This window comes from Myotis yumanensis, unplaced genomic scaffold (assembly GCF_028538775.1).
Source record: "Myotis yumanensis isolate MYYU_CA2020_CCGP unplaced genomic scaffold, mMyoYum1.0.hap1 SCAF_17, whole genome shotgun sequence".
Lineage (NCBI taxonomy): Eukaryota > Metazoa > Chordata > Mammalia > Chiroptera > Vespertilionidae > Myotis > Myotis yumanensis.
In genome coordinates this window covers 17,000,878-17,019,533 of record NW_027223768.1, presented here as the reverse complement: position 1 = coordinate 17,019,533, position 18,656 = coordinate 17,000,878, and the positions used below count along the sequence as shown (strand labels likewise).

The 18,656-nt window shown below is 38.3% G+C and overlaps 1 protein-coding gene across 2 annotated transcripts in view; it reads right to left on the bottom strand.

The window, feature by feature from the left end:
- GORAB (golgin, RAB6 interacting) overlaps positions 1 to 18,211 on the bottom strand; it is a 30,491-nt gene extending 12,280 nt beyond the window's left edge. For both annotated transcript variants that reach the window (XM_070396952.1, XM_070396953.1), the window contains exons 1-4: positions 18,069 to 18,211; positions 11,625 to 11,982; positions 5,392 to 5,493; positions 3,391 to 3,531 (exon numbers count right to left, since the gene is read on the bottom strand). In XM_070396952.1, the coding sequence (XP_070253053.1) occupies positions 3,391 to 3,531; positions 5,392 to 5,493; positions 11,625 to 11,982; positions 18,069 to 18,129 (662 nt within the window). In that variant the 5' untranslated portion in view covers positions 18,130 to 18,211. The remainder of the gene's footprint in view (positions 1 to 3,390; positions 3,532 to 5,391; positions 5,494 to 11,624; positions 11,983 to 18,068) is intronic.
- Between the last annotated feature and the right edge of the window lie 445 nt (positions 18,212 to 18,656).

Genomic DNA, 18,656 nt, shown 5'->3' with positions numbered 1-18,656 from the left:
GTTTGTTATTTTAAAGGGACATTGAATGATTTAATTGTTATTTAAAGGATTCTAGAAACTGTGTCTTGGCTTTGGTATCCCTGAAATTAAAACAACAACAACAATAAAAACTCAATCATTAACCCGTGGCATGCCATTAGGTTCCACTGATCCACTTTTAGTTTTTCTGTTTCTTTTATTAGCAATTATAACTATTTGTAAGCATCAACATATCATGGTTTTTAAAGTCCTGTATTAGAAGTCCTCTAGAGAACAAAGAGAAAATATATTTATATTTAAAAAAATAGAGTAAGACTAATCATATTTTGCAATTACTACATAGGTCCATTGGATCCTTTTATAAATCTAGGTTACTTTACCAGATCGTTGAGATATTATTTTTTTAACATTTTGCCATTTCATCACCCTATGTCGTATTTCCTTCTTACCAATTATTCCTATTTATGCTAACAAATTAAAATAATAAGAAAAAAGAGACTGGTGAAATGACCTAAAAGGACGGTGCTATAATGAAATAAACCATTATGGTTCAATTTCCTTACTGCATTGTCCAAAGTATTATATCATCTTTCAAGAAAGTATAAAAGACTGGAAACCCCAGTTTTGTAATCTGCTCTAGCTTTCATTGAACACAGTTGAGAATTAGTATTTTTTTTATTCTCTGCGCTATTGGCAAAGTATAGAAAATTGACAGATGAAAGCATTTTGCATTTATTAGGTCAAAAGATAAATGTTGTGGTAGGATAAAAAGTGATCCCACAAAGATATTCTCTTCCTAATCTCCAAAATCTAGAGTCTCTGAAGGAAGTGTGACCCGGCCGATACCCTGATTTCAGAATCTGGCTTCCAAAAAATGTAAGAGTATATTGCTCTTGTTTTAAGACACCCAGTAATCTGTTATAGCAGCCCTAGTTAACCAACACAAATGCACATACAGCCAGTCTAGATTCTAGATGGTGATACTGTTCATACACGTGACATCTCAGAGTATGTCTTCAGAAAAACACATCCTAGATGAATGTTCTCAAACTCACAAATCAATGAGTGAAAAGAGGATAAAAAGAAAATGTTATTTTTCATAGTTAATAGTTTCAATAGGAAGAACTTAATCAAACCGTATTTTACAAGAATCTGGACCATCCTGTATTGCTGGGAGGCTATCGCTGCATTCTTTCCTTTTTTAAAAAAATAAGTTTTGGAGTCAAACATTACTTGATACAAAGAGGTTTATGATGCTTAGGTTCTTATTACAATTTTTAATGAAGCTGTTTTCCACAATCCCTTTTAGTCTCACTTCTGTTGATTACTCATAAAATGACTTAAAATTATACATGCATGTGCACGTGTGTGTACACGTGTGTGGGGGAGCGTCTGTGAAACAGAGGTGGCAAATAGTGATAATTGTTTTTCCTGGTATATTGAGGGTTAAAGAAATGTTCTACATGCAGCCACTCTGAGTTTTACAAGCTGGTCTGCACAGCATATGGCAGCACTGTCATTGTTGCTGCCAGCAGCAGCAGCACAGCAGCAATGCTCAAGTTGGCTCACTCAAAAGTGTTTGCCCTGATGGTGTCCTACAGAAGCCAATTCCACAGTGAACTCTGGCCTATTCAGTATCCCAGAACCTTTGTGGACACAGCACTGTACCAGGCACTAGAGAACTGACCTGTACATATTTTTTTTAAATCAGGGAAAATCTCCCAAATAAATGGACTACCTGGGGATTAGTCGAAATCTAGACCATAATAGTATATTACCATTCTATAATTTCTCAATAACCAGAGACATAAATTTAGAAAATGTCTTAAGCTTATGCATGAACAAGATACAATGCTGGTTCTGGTCACAATTGTTAATAAGATTTTAAAAAATAGCCTCACACATGCAATATGGATATTCACATACAATGATGTCATTAACAGTACCTTAAGAAATTATCATTTTGAGCTTGTTAAGAGATGTAAAAAACGCACCATGTAAAATTTTTTTATTTTGTAAAAATTTACTGAAATTTCATTATAAATATTTCAATTTTATGGGCTGTTTCCTAAAATTGAAATATTTAGCCTGTAATTCCACCTTCTTTGTGGTTCTCTGAAGGCTAAACTATGAAATTTAAAAAATATAATGTTCAGTGTACAAAGGCATCCTTTGCCAGCCTCCTCTAGGTCAGAATTAAAACATAATCAGATAAATTTTCTGTTGAAGTATCCAGAATAATCTGAATTATTCATATAAAAGGCAATAAAGGCAAAAAAAAAAGTTCCTCTGGCAACCTTAAGTTACAGAGAATAAAATGTGCTAAACATCTAGGCTTAGTTTGATCTTAATAAAATCTTGGTCACCTCCTTAATGACCTTATTAGTAGAAATCTGGAACTTCTAGTTATCAGCTACTGATGGCATTAATTTAGGCAACCCATTAAATCTAACAGCACATGGTCAAACAACAATTACAAAAATCATGAGGACACCACAAACCTCTTTCTTAAATAATAAACAGTGAATTAAAAACCACAATCAAGCATTTCCGCTTTATTAAATTGTTATATAAACATTCTGATGCTGTGGTTTACCCTGGACTAATGAGGCATTCTGATTGATTTCTAGTGTTACAGAGAAAGATGCAAAACGGAGTCATTAACACAGCATTCCCTTGTGAAAAAAGACAAACCAGGATGATTAAAGCAATGTTGAAAGGACTGAAAACCCTGAAATTGGACTTAATTTTTTGCCTTTTTATCTGCTTGCAAAGTTCATGTAATTCTTTACATGTGTTAGTTCATTTTAAAAATACTCCATGATGATTTTTTCTCTTAAAAAATGCCAATGGCTGAAACCAAGGAAACACACGATAGCGAACCATTTGATACAGAATAGAATTGGAAAGAAAAAAACTTCCAGCTTTCAAGACAGTGGTATTTTCTTTAAATACTCATAGGCTTTAACAAATAAACTAGATGTTTCTTTAATGAAAACTGAAATGAGAACTAGGCTAATCCCTAAGGAGAACCTCAATCAAAATTTCTTAACAGAAAAACCATAGAGTTGGCATTAGAATTATAATTTGGGGGCAAGTCATTCAGATATTTAAAGAGTCTCGAACATTAAATACCCGATGCTTTAGTAAGAAAGACTAAAATGTAAATAAACAATGCAGGAAATAATCCAAAGGGAATATGAAGAAGGTTAAGGGGTAGGGCAAAGTAAAGGAAAACTTCAAGAAGAGGAGACACACGTGACACTACTTATTCCAAACCAGGAATAAATACAACACTTAATGCGGTGGTTATGAGGCTTAAACGATGATACACATAAGGTCCTGACCCAGCTAGCAATACACATTAATTAAATCGAACTGCTTGTTCTGAATCAAATTCCTCCAACTCACCGAGCATTTGAATAGTCCAGGCTGGCCTGGTCAATCCGGTTCCTGAGGATTCCAATGTCAGCTGACACCATGTCATCTAAAGCCTGTAACTCCTTCTGGATCCGCTTTAGTTTCACGGTCTCTGCCTGAGTTCTTTTAGATCTAGAAAATTAGGAACATGAGTGGGAAAATAAAAACATTCTAAAACCATATATCCATATACGATGTAAATGAAAAAAAGCAAGCTACTGTAGTTACAATATGAATATAATGTATAATTTTTAAAAATTAGATAATATAAGAAAAATAGAAATAAGTCAAATGCCCGTAACATTTTGGTGTATCGCTAAGATTTGCGCTTCTTCTCCGTATTGTTCCAAATTTTCTATTAGTATGTACTAGAGGCCTGATGCACGAAATTCTTGCAAGGGGCATGGCCCTCTCAGCCCCGGCTTCGTTGGGAAGGTCGTCTGGAAGGACATTTGGATGTCCGGTCTAATTTGCATATTACGATTTTATTATTATAGATGATTTTCATATACAGGGGAAAAGACTGAAAAATTTATCAATAAATAGTTCACTCATAGGTATACTCATTCCATAAGGATGAGAATATGCACTAAAAGAATATATCTGTATTCTCTTTACATTGAAACATCGAACACAACTCTCCAAATCTCTAGCCCATTTTCATTGGATACCTGGAAACCAAGAACAGATGCCTGCATCAAACATGATTTATTTGTCTAGAAACATCTATTTGGTTTTAACTTTCTTAGGACTCGTTTCCCCAAACTGTTATTGCTTTGATTCCTGTTCTTTACGTAAAACTACAGGTCCTCAAAATTTTTCTTTCTGCGTCTCAAAGCCAAGCAGTTTTTTTTTTCTTGTTTAAAAGCATATCCAGCCTCACCATCTCTCAGTCCCCTCACCACCCCCAAGTACATTACAAACTTAAAAAACAAAACAAAGACAAAAGCCAACCTTTAATAATGATTTCACTCATTTCAAAATTTCACACACATTTTCACAGGGTAATAAAACTCCCACATAAAACCACATATTGCAAGAAAAGAGCCCTGGCTGGTGTTGCTCAGCGGTTAAAGCGTCAGCCTGTGCACCAAAACGTTGCACATTCGATTTTCAGTCAAGGGCATGTACCTGGGTTGCAGGTTCAATCCCCAGTCCCAGTTGGAGCATGTACAGGAGGTAACCAATTGATGTGTCTTTCTCACATGGATGATTCATTCTCTCTCTTTCTCCCCCCCCCTTCCCCCCTCCCTCCCTCCTTTCTACTCTCTCTGAAAACCAATGGAAAAAATACCCTCGGGCGAGGATTAACCAAAAAAAATTTAAAAATAAAAACTAATAAAAGGGCAGAAAGAGTGGGTGAGGGATGGGAAAAGCAGTTCCAATGGGAATGTTCTTGTTTGAGGCCAGCACAACACAGTAAAAAAAAGGGTGGGGGATTTCGGACACACTAACATTGGAAGGTGAGAGAAAAACTGAACTGCACACAGTATGGGACAGGGCTCCCAATGGTGACCCAAGTCATCAATAAAAGCTTAAATTATATCATGTATCTTCTATCAGTGGGGGCAGAGTAATTATTTAAGAAAAACGTTCATAGGAAACATAAGATTTGTGGGAGTACAGAACATTTATATGGAATAATCTGCTTCTCTACATGTTAGATGATAAAGGCCCCCTCATGTCAAAATGAAAACTTGCATTTCTTAATTTACTTATATTGACAGCTATTTACTGCTCCCTTATGAATGTATAGATGGTTAAAACTGAAAGCACTGACACTGATCCTGAAGTTTTAATTGTACCTGTATTACCAGTAAATTTGCTATGATCTATCCTTAAATGACTTCAGTATCATTTATAAAGCATAATTTGTTTAATCAGCCTTAAAGAAAATGCCAGTTTATTAGCATAGACATAGGAAAATAAATATAAAACATGACAGAGCTGACTGCAGATTGCAAACCATCTCCCGTGGTTCAGGTGCCTCACCTTTCCGCAATAGCTTTAGCCAAAAGAGCTTTCTTACGTTTATTTTTCTCTTCCATTAGCCGCTGTTCTTGTTGGAGGACTTCCCAACGAGACTTTTCTTGCCTAGGGAGCAAAAAAGTGTAAAAATGAGTTTCTGAAACACCACCCCACACCTTCCCAGTCTCAGTCCCCTACGTATAAAATTTAATCAGCCAGATTATGTATATATTTTTAAAAAGTCCTTTTGAAAGGAACCCATCTGCAGCTCATTATTTTGTTCTAATAGAAACAAAGATTATGATTTGAAGTAAAGAAGGCTTACATACCATAAATTGGCCCTTTGAAATCCATTATATATATATATAACCTAGGAACCCACAAACTGGAAGCCAGAATAATGTGGCATTTTTTAGAAGTACAAAGAAACCTGTGTAAGTTAATTATGTATTATATGCAAAATGGAGAGACAAATAAATAGGTCTGTAGCTAACATCATGTTGTATTTTTCAAAGTTCTTTAAAAAATCATTTTAGTGATTTAATCATTAAATCATTTATAGTCTACATTCTTGGGCACATGGAACATATTTGTAATAGCTGTTTAAATATTCCTTGCCTGATAATTCCCATTGTCTGTGGGCTGTTTCTCTCAATGACTTTCCTCCCGGTTACGTATCATAATTTCCTTTCTTTGCATGCCTAGAGAGTTTTCTTTTTCTCCAGACTGAATGTGCATTTAATTTTTTAAAAAAGTGTTTCAATTGCAGTTGACATATGATACTATGTTAATTTCAGGTGTACAACATATTAGACATTTATATACCTTACAAAGTCATCACCCTGATAAATTGAGTACCCCACTCACATAATATGTAGTTACTACAATATTATTAACTCTATTCCCTATGCTGTATTTTACATCCCTGGGACTATTTTTATAACTGCCAATTTGTGCTTCTTAATCCCTTCACCTTTTTCACCCCTCTCCTCAAACCCCCTCCCATCTGGCAACTATAAATTTGTTCTATGAGTTTGTTTTGTTGGTTCATTTGCTTTTGAGATTCCACGTATAACTGAAATCATATGGTATTTGTCCTTTTGTCTGACTTACCTCACTTAGCAGAATACCCTTTAGGTCCATCCATGTTGTTGCAAATGGCAAGATTCCATTTTTTATGGCTGGGTAACATTCCACTGTACATATGTACCATTCTTTTTTATCCACTCATCTCTAGATGGACACTTAGGTTGCTTCCATATCTTGGCTACTGTAAATAAGACTGTAATGAACATGTGTGCACATGTCTTTTTCAGATGAGTGTTTTGAATCTCTTTGGGTAAATACTCAGGAGTGAAGTTGCTGGGTCATATAAAGTAATTATTGATAGGTATGTCGTTATTGCCATTTTGTTGTCTTCTGATTGTTTTTGAAGCTCTCTGGTTCTCTTTTCTTGTACACTGATAACTTTCTAGTGTTGTGTTTGGATCCCTCTCTTCATTTCTTGTATATTTCTTAGAGATTTTTGCTTTGCGGTTACCATATGCTTCATATTTACCAAACTATATTTATAGCAGCCTATTTTTTTTAGAATATATTTTTATTGATTTCAGAGAGGAAGGGAGATAGAAACATCAATTATGAGAGAATCATTGATTGGCTGCCTTCTGCATGCCCCACACTGGGGATTGAGCCCACAACCTGGGTACATGCCCTGACTGGGAATAGAACAGTGACCTCCTGAGCCATGCTGAGCCATGCTGGCTGGGCTAGAGCAGTCTATTTTAAGTTGATGGTTCCGTAAGTTCGAGCATGTTCTAAAATCACTATAATTTTTACTCCTCCCCTCCGTGTTTGTCTTTGTCATTCTTTTTTACTTCTTCTGTGTGTATTTATGTATAATTTAATTAAACATGGTCTTTGTACTTTTTCCTTTTAACCTTTCTATTTAGAATAGATTAACTCAGTGAGAACCTCAACAGTTGATTGATCCACTGCTTTTACTACATTTGCCTTTGTGAGAATTTTCTTTCCTGTATTTTCTTATTCATAGTTTTGATCTTTTCTTTTCTACTTAAAGAAGTCCTTTGGACATTTCTATTTCTATTAAACCAGTATTTCAACTGGTTTAATAGTGATGAACTCCTTTAGCTATTTCTTGTCTGGGAAACTCTATTTCCTTTGATTCTAAATGACAGACTCGCTGGGTAGAGCAACCTTTGTTGTACGTCTTTGCCATTCATCAATTTGAATATTCATGCCAATTCCTTCTGGCCTGCAACATTTCTGTTGAGAAATCACCTGACAGTTTTGTAGGAGTTCCCTGGTACATAACTGCTTTTCTCCTGCTACTTTTAAGATTCTTTGTCTTTAACCTTTGGCATTTTAATTATGTCTTGCTGTGGGTTTCTTTGGGTTCATCTTATTTGGGACTCTGTGCTTCCTGGGCTTGTCTATTTCCTTTGCCAGGTTAGAAAAGATTTCAGTCATCATTTCTTCAAATAGGTTCTCAGTCCCTTGTTTTCTTTTCCTTCTTCTTCTGGCACCCCTATGATGTGAATGTTGATACACTTGATGTTGTCCCAGAGGTACCTTAAACTGTCCTCATTTAAAAAAAAAATTATTTTTCTGTTCCAATTGGGTGTTTTCTGCTACTTTATCTTCCAGATCGTTGATTCAATCCTCTGCTTCTTATAACCTGCTGTTGATTCCCTCTAATGTAGTCATTCCAGTTATTATTCATTTTGTTTATCGTTTCCTTCTCTTTGTTGAGGTTCTGAGTTCATCTATTCTTCTTTTAAGTTTATTGAGCATTCTATAGCCAACCCGTTTTGAACTCTGTATCTGGCAGATTGCTCTCTCCATTTTGTTGCTCTTTTTTTATGTTCTTTCACTTGGGAAATGCTTGGCTCCTCATTTGTTTGAATCCTTGTATTTCTATGTATTAGGTAGATCTGCTGTGTCTCCCAGTCTTGGCAGAGTAGCTTTATATAGTAGATGTTCTCTGAGGCCCCATGGTGCAGTCCTTCTGTTCACCTAAGCCAGGTGCTCCAGGGGCATCCCTTTTGTGAGTTGTGTGTGCCGTCCTGTGGTACTTGCTATTGGCACATCAGTAGGTGGGATTGCCCACCTGGCTTACTTGCTATGAGGATTAGCTATGACTACAGAAAGCTGCCGTGTAGAGGCTTATCCCATAGAGAGGGAGTCTCTTCAGGTGGGCTGTGGTGCCAGCTAAGTTCACCCTTTGGGTGTGTCTTTTGTGGAGCTGGTTGGGTGATGCTCTGGTGTGGTCTGAAGTTGGTCACCAGTTGTATTGGTTTTGAAGCCTCTTAGGAGCTCCATTGCAGGCCAAGGTCAGACTCCAGTGGCTTGGGGCCACCTAGTCAAAGCTACAAAGTGATCTGCAGTTGGTTGATGCTTGTGCCAGACTTGGAGGTGCTTGGGAGAGACTATGCTGCAAACCAATGCCACTTTCAGTAGTGTCAGGCTTGGGACCCTCTGGTGGACACCATGATTTGAGCTGAGGCCAGCCAAATGCAAGTTGAGATTAGTCATCACTTATGTCAGGCTTGGGGTTGCTTAGCGAGAGGTACAGAGCATGCTGAGGACAGCTGCTGCTTGTTTGGTTTGTGAACCTTTAAGATCTTAGGAAAAGTCCACAGTATGAGCTGAGGCAGTTAATGAGTTGAGTGAGGTGAGGTCTCAGGGATTCACCAGGGCGGGGTGAACGGTGATAGCTTAGATTGGTACCCGTATGTGCTGGGCTCAACAAAGGAACAATGGCACCTGCCAGTGTTTCTGTCCCCAGAGCGAGCTGGCCCCTGTCCCTCTAGTCCTCATTTGAAGCTAGGCAATTCACTTACTCCTTGCATGTCCCTGGCACTTTATGAGCTGCTGCCCCTGCAGGCTTAGAGCAAGGAGTTTGTGAGTAACTCCATGCACAGACCCCTCAAGAAGAAAGCCTGGGCCTCCAGCAGCCCTCCGTCTCACAAGGGTGCAATCCCTGGTGATTTTCACAGCCAGATGTTGTGGGGACTCCTCTTCTCAGCACTGGTGCCCTGGGCTTGAGAGATGGCCTAGGGTTAGAACCCCTAACTCAATAAGGAACTCTCACAGCCAAGATAGCCCTCCTGAATCTTATCGCCACACCAGGAGTGTGGGACCTGCCTGCTCTGTATGTCCCTCCTACCAGTCTTTCTCTTTGTATCTTTAGTTAGAGGAGTTCTGTTTAGTTCATTTTCTTTTTTTAAAAAAAATATATTTTTACTGATTTCAGAGAGGAAGGGAGAGGGAAGAGATAGAAACATCAACAATGAGAGAGAAACAGTGATTGGCCACTTCCTGCACACACCACATTGAGGATCGAGCCTGCAACCACGGCATATGCCCTGACCAGAACCAAACCATGACCTCCTGGTTCATAGGTCAACGCTTAACCACTGGTGGGCTGTTCAGCTAATTTTCAGGTGGTTCTTGAGGGTGGTTGTTCTATAACTTAGCTGTAAGTTTGATGTGGTTGTGGGAGCTGGTGAGCACAGCATTTACTTACTCTGCCATCTTACCCAGAAGTGACTCTATAGAGTTTTCTATAATAAAAGTCTGCACCATGAAACACCCTTAGAACAATAACCAATGTTTATTTCATTCATTTTCTTTCAATTTGCTCACTTCTTTCCAGCTCTTAAACATTTGTAAACAAAGTAAAAAACTATGAACTAAGACTGGAATGGTGGGATAAAGAAAAACTTCCAAGGTCTGAAGACATGAATTGTCTTCCAATCTAATTCTGAAAGAAGTATATTAAAATTTCCCGTAAATTCATCAACTTGATCTCAACTCAAATTAAACAAGATAATGAAAAAGCTGTTTGTTCCTATTGTTGACATTTCTTACAGCCGTATACCAAAAATATCTATTCCCAGACTTAGCAATCACTTCCACAATTATCCTTCTCTCCATTCCTACAACTTCCATCTTAGTGCTGGTCCTTTCTCATTTTTATTATCGCAGTCACCTCCTCACCAGGTGCCTTAGTTCCAGCTCAGCCAGAACCCTATCCCAAATATTCTGCAACACTGACACCTGAACATTCTCTCACCATTATTGTGATCAGGGCCTCTCTCCTTCAGAGGGCTCGGCGGTCTACTACAGCAGCGGTCACCAACCTTTCAGACCTCACAGACCACCAGTGGTCTGCGGACCACCGGTTGACGGCCACTGTACTACAGCATCTGGGAACTTGCTAGGCAAGGATCCTCTACTCCCAAGTCCTTTTTCTCTTTCTTAATTCTTTACTATTGTCTGGCCTGATCTTTGCCTCTTCCAGAGGAGTGAGATATCATTTCTGAACAGTCTCTGGAATAAAGCTTTCCTTTCCCGTTCTTAGAGCCTCAGAATTCCTCCTTTTCAACAATAGTTTCTGACATCACATGTCTTCAATGAAAATTCTCCCAAGTACCTAAGAAAAGAATAATTTTCCTCATGACATGCAATCTAAATTGCCCGGCTCAATTCAAACCCGCCCCCTATTTGTCTCAGGCCTTTGTTGGTGAACTATTTGAATGTATGCACATGTTCAATTTTGCTCTCATAATTCACACAGCTAAACATCTCCTGTCAAAGTAAATAACATATGATCATATGAATTTACAAGTCATAGAATGGCAATTTTCACAAGAATGTGGCTAAACTAAATTCTGGAGGTGGTTGCAAACACAAACAAATTAAATAAGAATAAAAAGAAATCTAATGACGCATGTGGATTATTTAATTAGTCCCCTTAATTTCCTACACTCTTTCCTCTGGCCATCCCTACATGTCTCTTCACAAGTATCGTTTTCTGGGCCAATGAAGATGCAGCCTGGAAGTTGAAGAATGCATTAAATTTGGGAAGGAGTACATATAAGAAATGCTTCTGTGAGTGTCAAGGTTATAGACTCTGGATTCAGAGAGACTTTTATGTGAGTCCCAGCTCTACTACTTACTAGTTGTGTATTGGCTTTGAGAACACAATAGCTATTCTAAGTCCAAAATAGCTACAAAGTGAAAATAATGAACTAAGTAACATTAAACATAAAATGCCTAACACTGACTGACTTATAATATATTTAGGTAGTAGCTCTTTTTTGACAATTTGTTTATCACATTTCTAGGTTAGAATATGAAAGAGAGAAAATGTTAAAACTACATTTCTTCAAAGCCTAATAGGAAAAAAAAGTAAAATGGAAAATATATCATGGATATATAGACTTACTAACAATTCCACTTTCTTTTTCTCCAATTTGCAATCTGGTTTTAGAGGTACAACCTCAGCACTTATGTGACCATCCCGGGAATTCTCAAGTCCCAGTTCCCTTGGTTGACTTTCAGTGCCCTGTGGTTTTCCATTGCCAACATGAGAGTTGAGTGTAAGAGGATTGGGAGCAGTAGGGGGAGAAAAATGTGGCTTTTGATGACTGAATCTCTGTTGTGGTGCAGAGAGTAGCTGCTCTGGAGGTAATCTGACTGATCCATCTTGCAGTCCAAGTTTTTGGCTTTGCTCTTGAAGGACTTTTTCTCGCTGAAGTTGTTGTCGACTTTTCTTCATAGGGGGACGCCGCTGTGGTTCCAATGGATCTACATAAAAGAAAATGAAGGAAAATTCCTTTGTGTGAACAGCAAATAATTATAATTTCTCTAAGAAAATAAAGGATTAACATTAAACTTTTTAATAAACACCCTGCTCTAGCTTAAAAGCCCAGGGAAAAATAGCATCTTCCTGCAGTTAGATAGTTCTTCAATCTACTGTTAACATTTAACAAAAACTGTCCTACCTCTCAATTTATCTTCAAGGAGAGCTATTTGTCTGTGAGTAAGGCCTTAGAATACAAAACAAGGCTTTTCAACTTGATCTGATTATTATCAAAAGTATCACCTATTTGACCAAGATAGGTAGACAAATGAATTCTCTGATATATCTTCAATTTGATTTACGGTTGTGTCTACTCTCCTGAAATAAAATGGTGGTTGAATTTTCAAATGAGCTTCACCTTTCTTAAATTTTCACAGATATTAAGGCAATCTGATACATAAGAAGATGCTATACACAAAATATAACTACATGAAGTCCCTTATTTCTAGTTTACCCTAAATTGTTTTCTTTCATCTTCCAGAACAGTCCAAGGTTGTGTTCCCCAAAGTCTAGTTAGACTTTAATCAATGTATGCAACCTAACTTTAATAGCAGCCTGATCAAAGCAATAGAGGAAGATAAAACAAGTCATATTATAAACTGAGTAATAATACTTCTATTACACTTTTTATATAGTCCAAATTAGTATTAACCTTGTAGGGAAGATAACTGGAGAATTTAACTCACATTCATACTGTATTTAATAAATTTTAAAATGATATTCTTTATAAAATACCCAGGAAATGAAATTATAAGTCCTTGTAAATGAACTCAAATAGGGCTTTTAAATTCTGCATATTGACCTTTGAAGCAATACAAGCTTATTATTTAGATTCTCCAAGGGAGAGTTCAAAGCTCTGGAGTCACAGTTCCAGAGTTGCTTTTGTCCAGTTCAAGCAATTATTTATTCCATACCTCAGTTTCCTCATCTGTCAAACTGGTTGAAAATTACCTCTCCACTTAACTCATATGGAGTTGGTGTAAAGATTTAATGAGATGGGTAAAGAAAACATTTTTTAAAAATAGCTGTACTATTTCAAGTAAAATGTTATTGTTGTTGACTTTAGCCAGAAACATAAAGTAGCCTCCTGAATCTTGGAATAGGAACTTATTCTTGGCTACTGATCTTTATTCACACCACCAGAAAATATGATTGAGCTTGCTTACTTCCCAGTTATACTCTTCAGCTGAATTAATAGTGACACTCAAATTCTGTATGTTAGCTTCCATTTCATTTTGCATTTTCAAAGAACCCACTATACGATTTATAACGCCAATTTTAAAACTCTCAAACAACAAACAAATCAGGCCACTTAAAAATAAAACATATGACCAAAAAACTCCTGGAACTAATAAGCCATTATAGGAAGGTTGCAGAATACAAGAGTAATATACCAAAGTCAATTGCTTTTCTATGTACCAACAATGAACAAGTGGAATTTGAAATTGAAAATACAATACCATTTACATAGCACTCAAAAAAATACTTAGGTATAAGTCTAACAAAATATGTACAAGAGCTATATGAGAAAAACTACAAAACTCTGATGAATGAAATCAAGGAACTAAATAAATGGATATGAAGACTCAATAATGTCAAGATGTCAGTTCATCACAACTTGATCTATAGATTCATTGAAATACCAATAAAAATCCCAGCAAATTATTTTGTGGATATTGACAAAGTGATTCTCAAGCTTATACAAAGAGGCAAAAGACCCAGAATAGCTACACAATATTGAAGAATAAAGTTGGAGGACTGACACTATAAAGCTACAGTAATCAAGACAGTAGGTATTAGCAAAAGAATAGACAAACCAATGGAACAGAATAGAGAGCCCAGAAACAGGCTCACATAAATACAGTCAACTGCTCTTTGACAAAGGAGCAATGGTAGTACAATGGAGAAATTTCTTTCCAACAAATGGTCCTGGAACAACTGGACATCCACATGTAAGAAAATGAATCCAGACACAGACCTTACACCCTGCACAAACATTAGCTCAAAATAAATCAAAGACCTAAATGCAAAATTCAAAACTATAAAGTGCCTAGAAGATAATATAGGAGAAAACCTAGATGGCCTTAGGTATGGCAATGACTTTTTAGATACAACACCAAAGGCACTATCTATGAAGAAGATATTTGGTAAGCTGGACTTCATTAAAATTAAAAACTTCTGCTGTGCAAAAGGGAGTGAGAAAACTCACTGCAACAGACACATCTGATAAAGGACTTTTAAATTTCTGTCACTCAAATGGGTATGAAGCAGTATTTCATTATGCTCTTGATTTGCAATTCTCTGCTTATTGATGGTGATAAGCATCTCTTCATATTTCCTTTTCATGTCTTTTTTGTCAGTTTTTCTTTGGCTTATTTGTATTTTTATATATCAGCAACAACTGGAAAACATAATGCATTGTAGCTGCACTGCTTTTATATTTCTAAATTTTTCATCTATCTATATAAAACCCTAATATGCAAATCGACCGATCAGTGGAACAACCTGCAGAACAACTGATGGGCGGAGGGCGGTGCCAGAGTGTGGGCGGTGCCAGGCCAGCTAAGGCAGGTGCCAGCGGGGGCTCCCCGATTGCCCCACCAGTCGCCCCACAGATCGGCCCTGATTGTCGGCCAGGCCTAGGGACCCTACCCTATATATTGAGAACAGTCTCTTAGATTTAAAAATTAAAACCTGGCAAGGCTACTCTAACACTGAAAAACAGGATGATGCAGCGATGACATGCATGGACTCTGGCTTGCACATTTTGTGGTCAGCCCTGATTCTGACACTTATAACTGTGACAAAGTCAATTACTCAACTTCTCTCTGCTTCAGTTTTTCCACCCATAAGAAGGGGAAAATGGTACTACTGCCTTAGAAGGATCATGTTATGTACTACTTTTTATAATCAGGGCAAAAAAATGTAGCTGCCCATACAACAGCAAGATGCCTTTCACCTGTATGAAAAGTATGGTCACTGGTGCATGCAGCGTCCTGGATTTCGAGAGGTATACGTGACTGCCGGTTTAGGTCTGTAAACCAGCAGTCAGACATACCCTGAGGGGTCCCAGATTGCGAGAGGGCACAGGCCGGGCTGAGGGACTCCTCTGCCCCTCGCCCCGGTGCACAAATTTTGTGCACCTGGCCTCTAGTTATGAAATAAGTCATACATCCTATAATGTCTCTCTCTCTCTCTCTCTCTCTCACACACACACACACACACACACACACACAAACTCCATCCAGTATGGATTACAAAAATACAACACAGTTTAACAAATAAAACATGGCTACAGTAGATATAATTGCTGTTTAAGGATAGAGCATTACCCCCTTTTTGGAACACACACAATAACTGTATTTCCTGTCTTGCAAGTCATATGACTTGCTTTTGTTAAATGAAATAGAAGTGACACATGTCATTTATTGGTGGAAGTATTTATTGCCAATGCTTACTTCTCAATCTTCTCTTGCCATGGTGAACTCCTATAGGACAGTACCAAGGCATTGTGTGGAGTGACTATATGGAGTAGAGTCACCTGCCAACTCATGTTAGACAGAAAGCTGGAATAAAAAATTTTTAAAACCTTTATTTTTTTTACACAATTGATATGTTAGGGCTATTTATTACTGCCGCTTAAGTTGGTAATTAATTTCATAAGTACCACTACCTTTGAAGCTTCCTATGTTCCACTCCTTGCTTCCCCCAACCCTGAATTTTGTGTTTCATTCCCTTGACTTTCTTTATAGACCTCCTATATTCCTAAAATATACAGGCTTTATATGATTTTGACCTTCCATAAATGGTATCAGACTATATATTCTCCTGCAACTTGCTCTTTTCATACATTGTATTTATGAAAGTTATACGTGTTAATGCATGTGTTCATATATTCCTACTAGCTATATAGTAGTCCACTGGATGATTATACCACAATTTATTTATCCACTTCCTTGTTAATGAACACTTGGTTTAGTCCCAGATTTTCAATATTATAATGAAGAGTGTTGAGAACATTCTCAATCTCCACCATTGCACATACGGGTTTTGCTAGTGTTGTTATCCTTATTTTTGCTGGCAACCAACTTCATTTTCATAGGTTATTTAATTATATTTTTATGGCTGGAGAATAGTTGGAAGAAACCTTAAAAAGTAAAGATCCAGCTCTTCCAGCTTTACAAATGAGAAATCCAAGGCAAAAAGATTCAGATGCAGAGCTAGATGATCTGACAATCACTGTGTTTGGTTATGAGTATACAAAGATGCTATACGTATGCAAAGACGCATCTTTTCTCTTCTTCAAGGATCACAGACCAGTCAGTTGGTGTCTATGTTCTAACATCTGGCTATGAAATGATAACGCTTTGAAATTAAGGTCCTCCCACTCTATCCCAAATTGCAGAGCTATTTAAAAATGTTCTTCTACGTAATCAATCTGTTATTTAATTTAGACTTCTACATGAAGTCTTCTTTCCCCCAGCAAAGTCACCTCTCCTAACACATAATCTCTGTGATATCTTCCCAAAGTGCACCCAACCCCCAGCAGTGTGAGGTTCCTGCTCAGAGGTAGCAAGCTCTTGAACAACATCTACTATCACATTTTTTATAGTTTGTCTCCTCAGTAGACCAGAAACTCTTTGGAGGCAGGGATGAGGCCATGTTAATCTTTGCATCCTAAATGCAGAAGCCGATGTCTTTAACTTCAGGTCAGACAAGAAGCAGATGTACTTGCACACTGTACATCTGAATAAGTGAATGGATGTTGAAAACACAGAGCAAGAGAATTTCATAACATCAAGCAAGATAGAGTCAGTTAATTAAACACTGTAGTATGACTTCCATGATATAGTTTTTAAAGCCCTTTGGACCAAATTTTCCTCAACCTATTTAATCTTCACTGGCCCTATGTTACTAATTTACTTCCTTTTCTGATTGTCAATCCTAGAGTATCCTCACATCTATACTAAAAAATGCAGAGGCATATCTGAGCAACATGCAATTTTCTTAAAAAAAACAACCTCTAATAAAAGGCATGACAGGGTTTTCATTTTCCCCCAAAGTACAGTAAGCTGTGTACCAATAGTAGTAGAAACTCACAGAAGTTGTGTGCATTACCGGGATCACCAAACAGAATTTTATGAAACTTCAACCACCAACAAAGCCTCGTTTATATCACCAAGAGTTCTGACCAAGTATCAACAAATTTAGTTCCTTTACTAAAAGATAACAAAATAGTACAAGTCCATTCAGCGATTACTCTATAAAGCCAGAGAGGGAATGACAAAATTCCGGATATCATATACATATATGTGTATATATATATATACACACACATAAATATATATACATATATATTTGTGTGTGTATATGTGTGTGTCTATATATATGTCTGTCTATACACACACACACACATATATACACATATATATGTATATATACTTATTTATATCACATCTAACCTCTCAAAGACCCCTTTGGTTTGCTGACTCTCTGGGTTGGAAAGAACAGCAAAAATCATCTGGCAACCAGAAGTGAATGCAAGGACTCCAGATGTATTATGAAAAGCACCGACGTTTTGCATTAAGACCCCCGTGTTCCCCTTTGCTCATAAATTCATCACAATTCTAATATGGTGAGTGACCCTCCTCCTTCCTTTACTCTCCACCCATGGATCTACACCGCAATCTTCCTCTATGAGCCCGCCAGGCTATAGGCCCAGCCCCCCTCTCCCAGGTCCCATTCCTTTCCCAGGAAAAAACAAACAAACCCTGCAATGGATCCCTGACCTCTCTTTTCTAAAAGTAGATCCCAGGCCCCTGAGCCCGCCCCCCCCCCCCCCCCCCCCGCCCGCCACGGCTCCCAGTTCGTCCACTTCCGGAGCCCCTCAATTCTGTCTTCCCATTTACAGATCCATCCCCCAACACAAACACCTTATCCCCTTCCCCGCCCCCTTCCCCTCAAAAGCAGCAGCCCCGCCCCTTCTCCTAACAGACGCAAGATTTCAATCTCCGCCAGCACGTCCTGTTACCTTTACTCTGCTTTAGCCGCCTCAGTTCCTCCTCAGAGAAGCCAGCCCAGCCCTGCGCCATCCGTCCGGGCTGCCAGCACCCCTAGAATGCCCAAACTTGAGAGTCCCGAGTGCCAACTCGGACTACTCAGGCACATCCGGGTTCTTCCCGGCAGCGGCCGATCAACCAATCGGTGCGTCGAGCTTTGGACCCAAGGCCCCCTCTTCCGTCTAAGGCTGCCCACGGCGGTGCCGGACAAACTGCCTAAGGAAATCTTGGCTACGCAGACATTCCTTTTCCCTGAGCTGACTCTTCTCTCTCTCCCGTATCTTATCATCGTTTGGTTAATAACTTCAACAGATAAGGGGACAGATATCAAGGGGAGTCAGGGTGGAGATAAACAGGCAGTTCGGAAGTGGCTACGAGTCGGTGGCGCGAAAGGGCGGACAAAACTACCTGGGGGTGGGGAGAGGGGTCTTCGTTCAGTTCACTGGGGCGGAGCCCTCTACCTAGTGGTCTCGAGGTGTGTGCTCTGTGGCTTGTTGTGGCGGTTCCTTTCCAAACTTCGCTGAAATTGCCCTGCAGGTTGACTCGAGAGAATGTTCAGA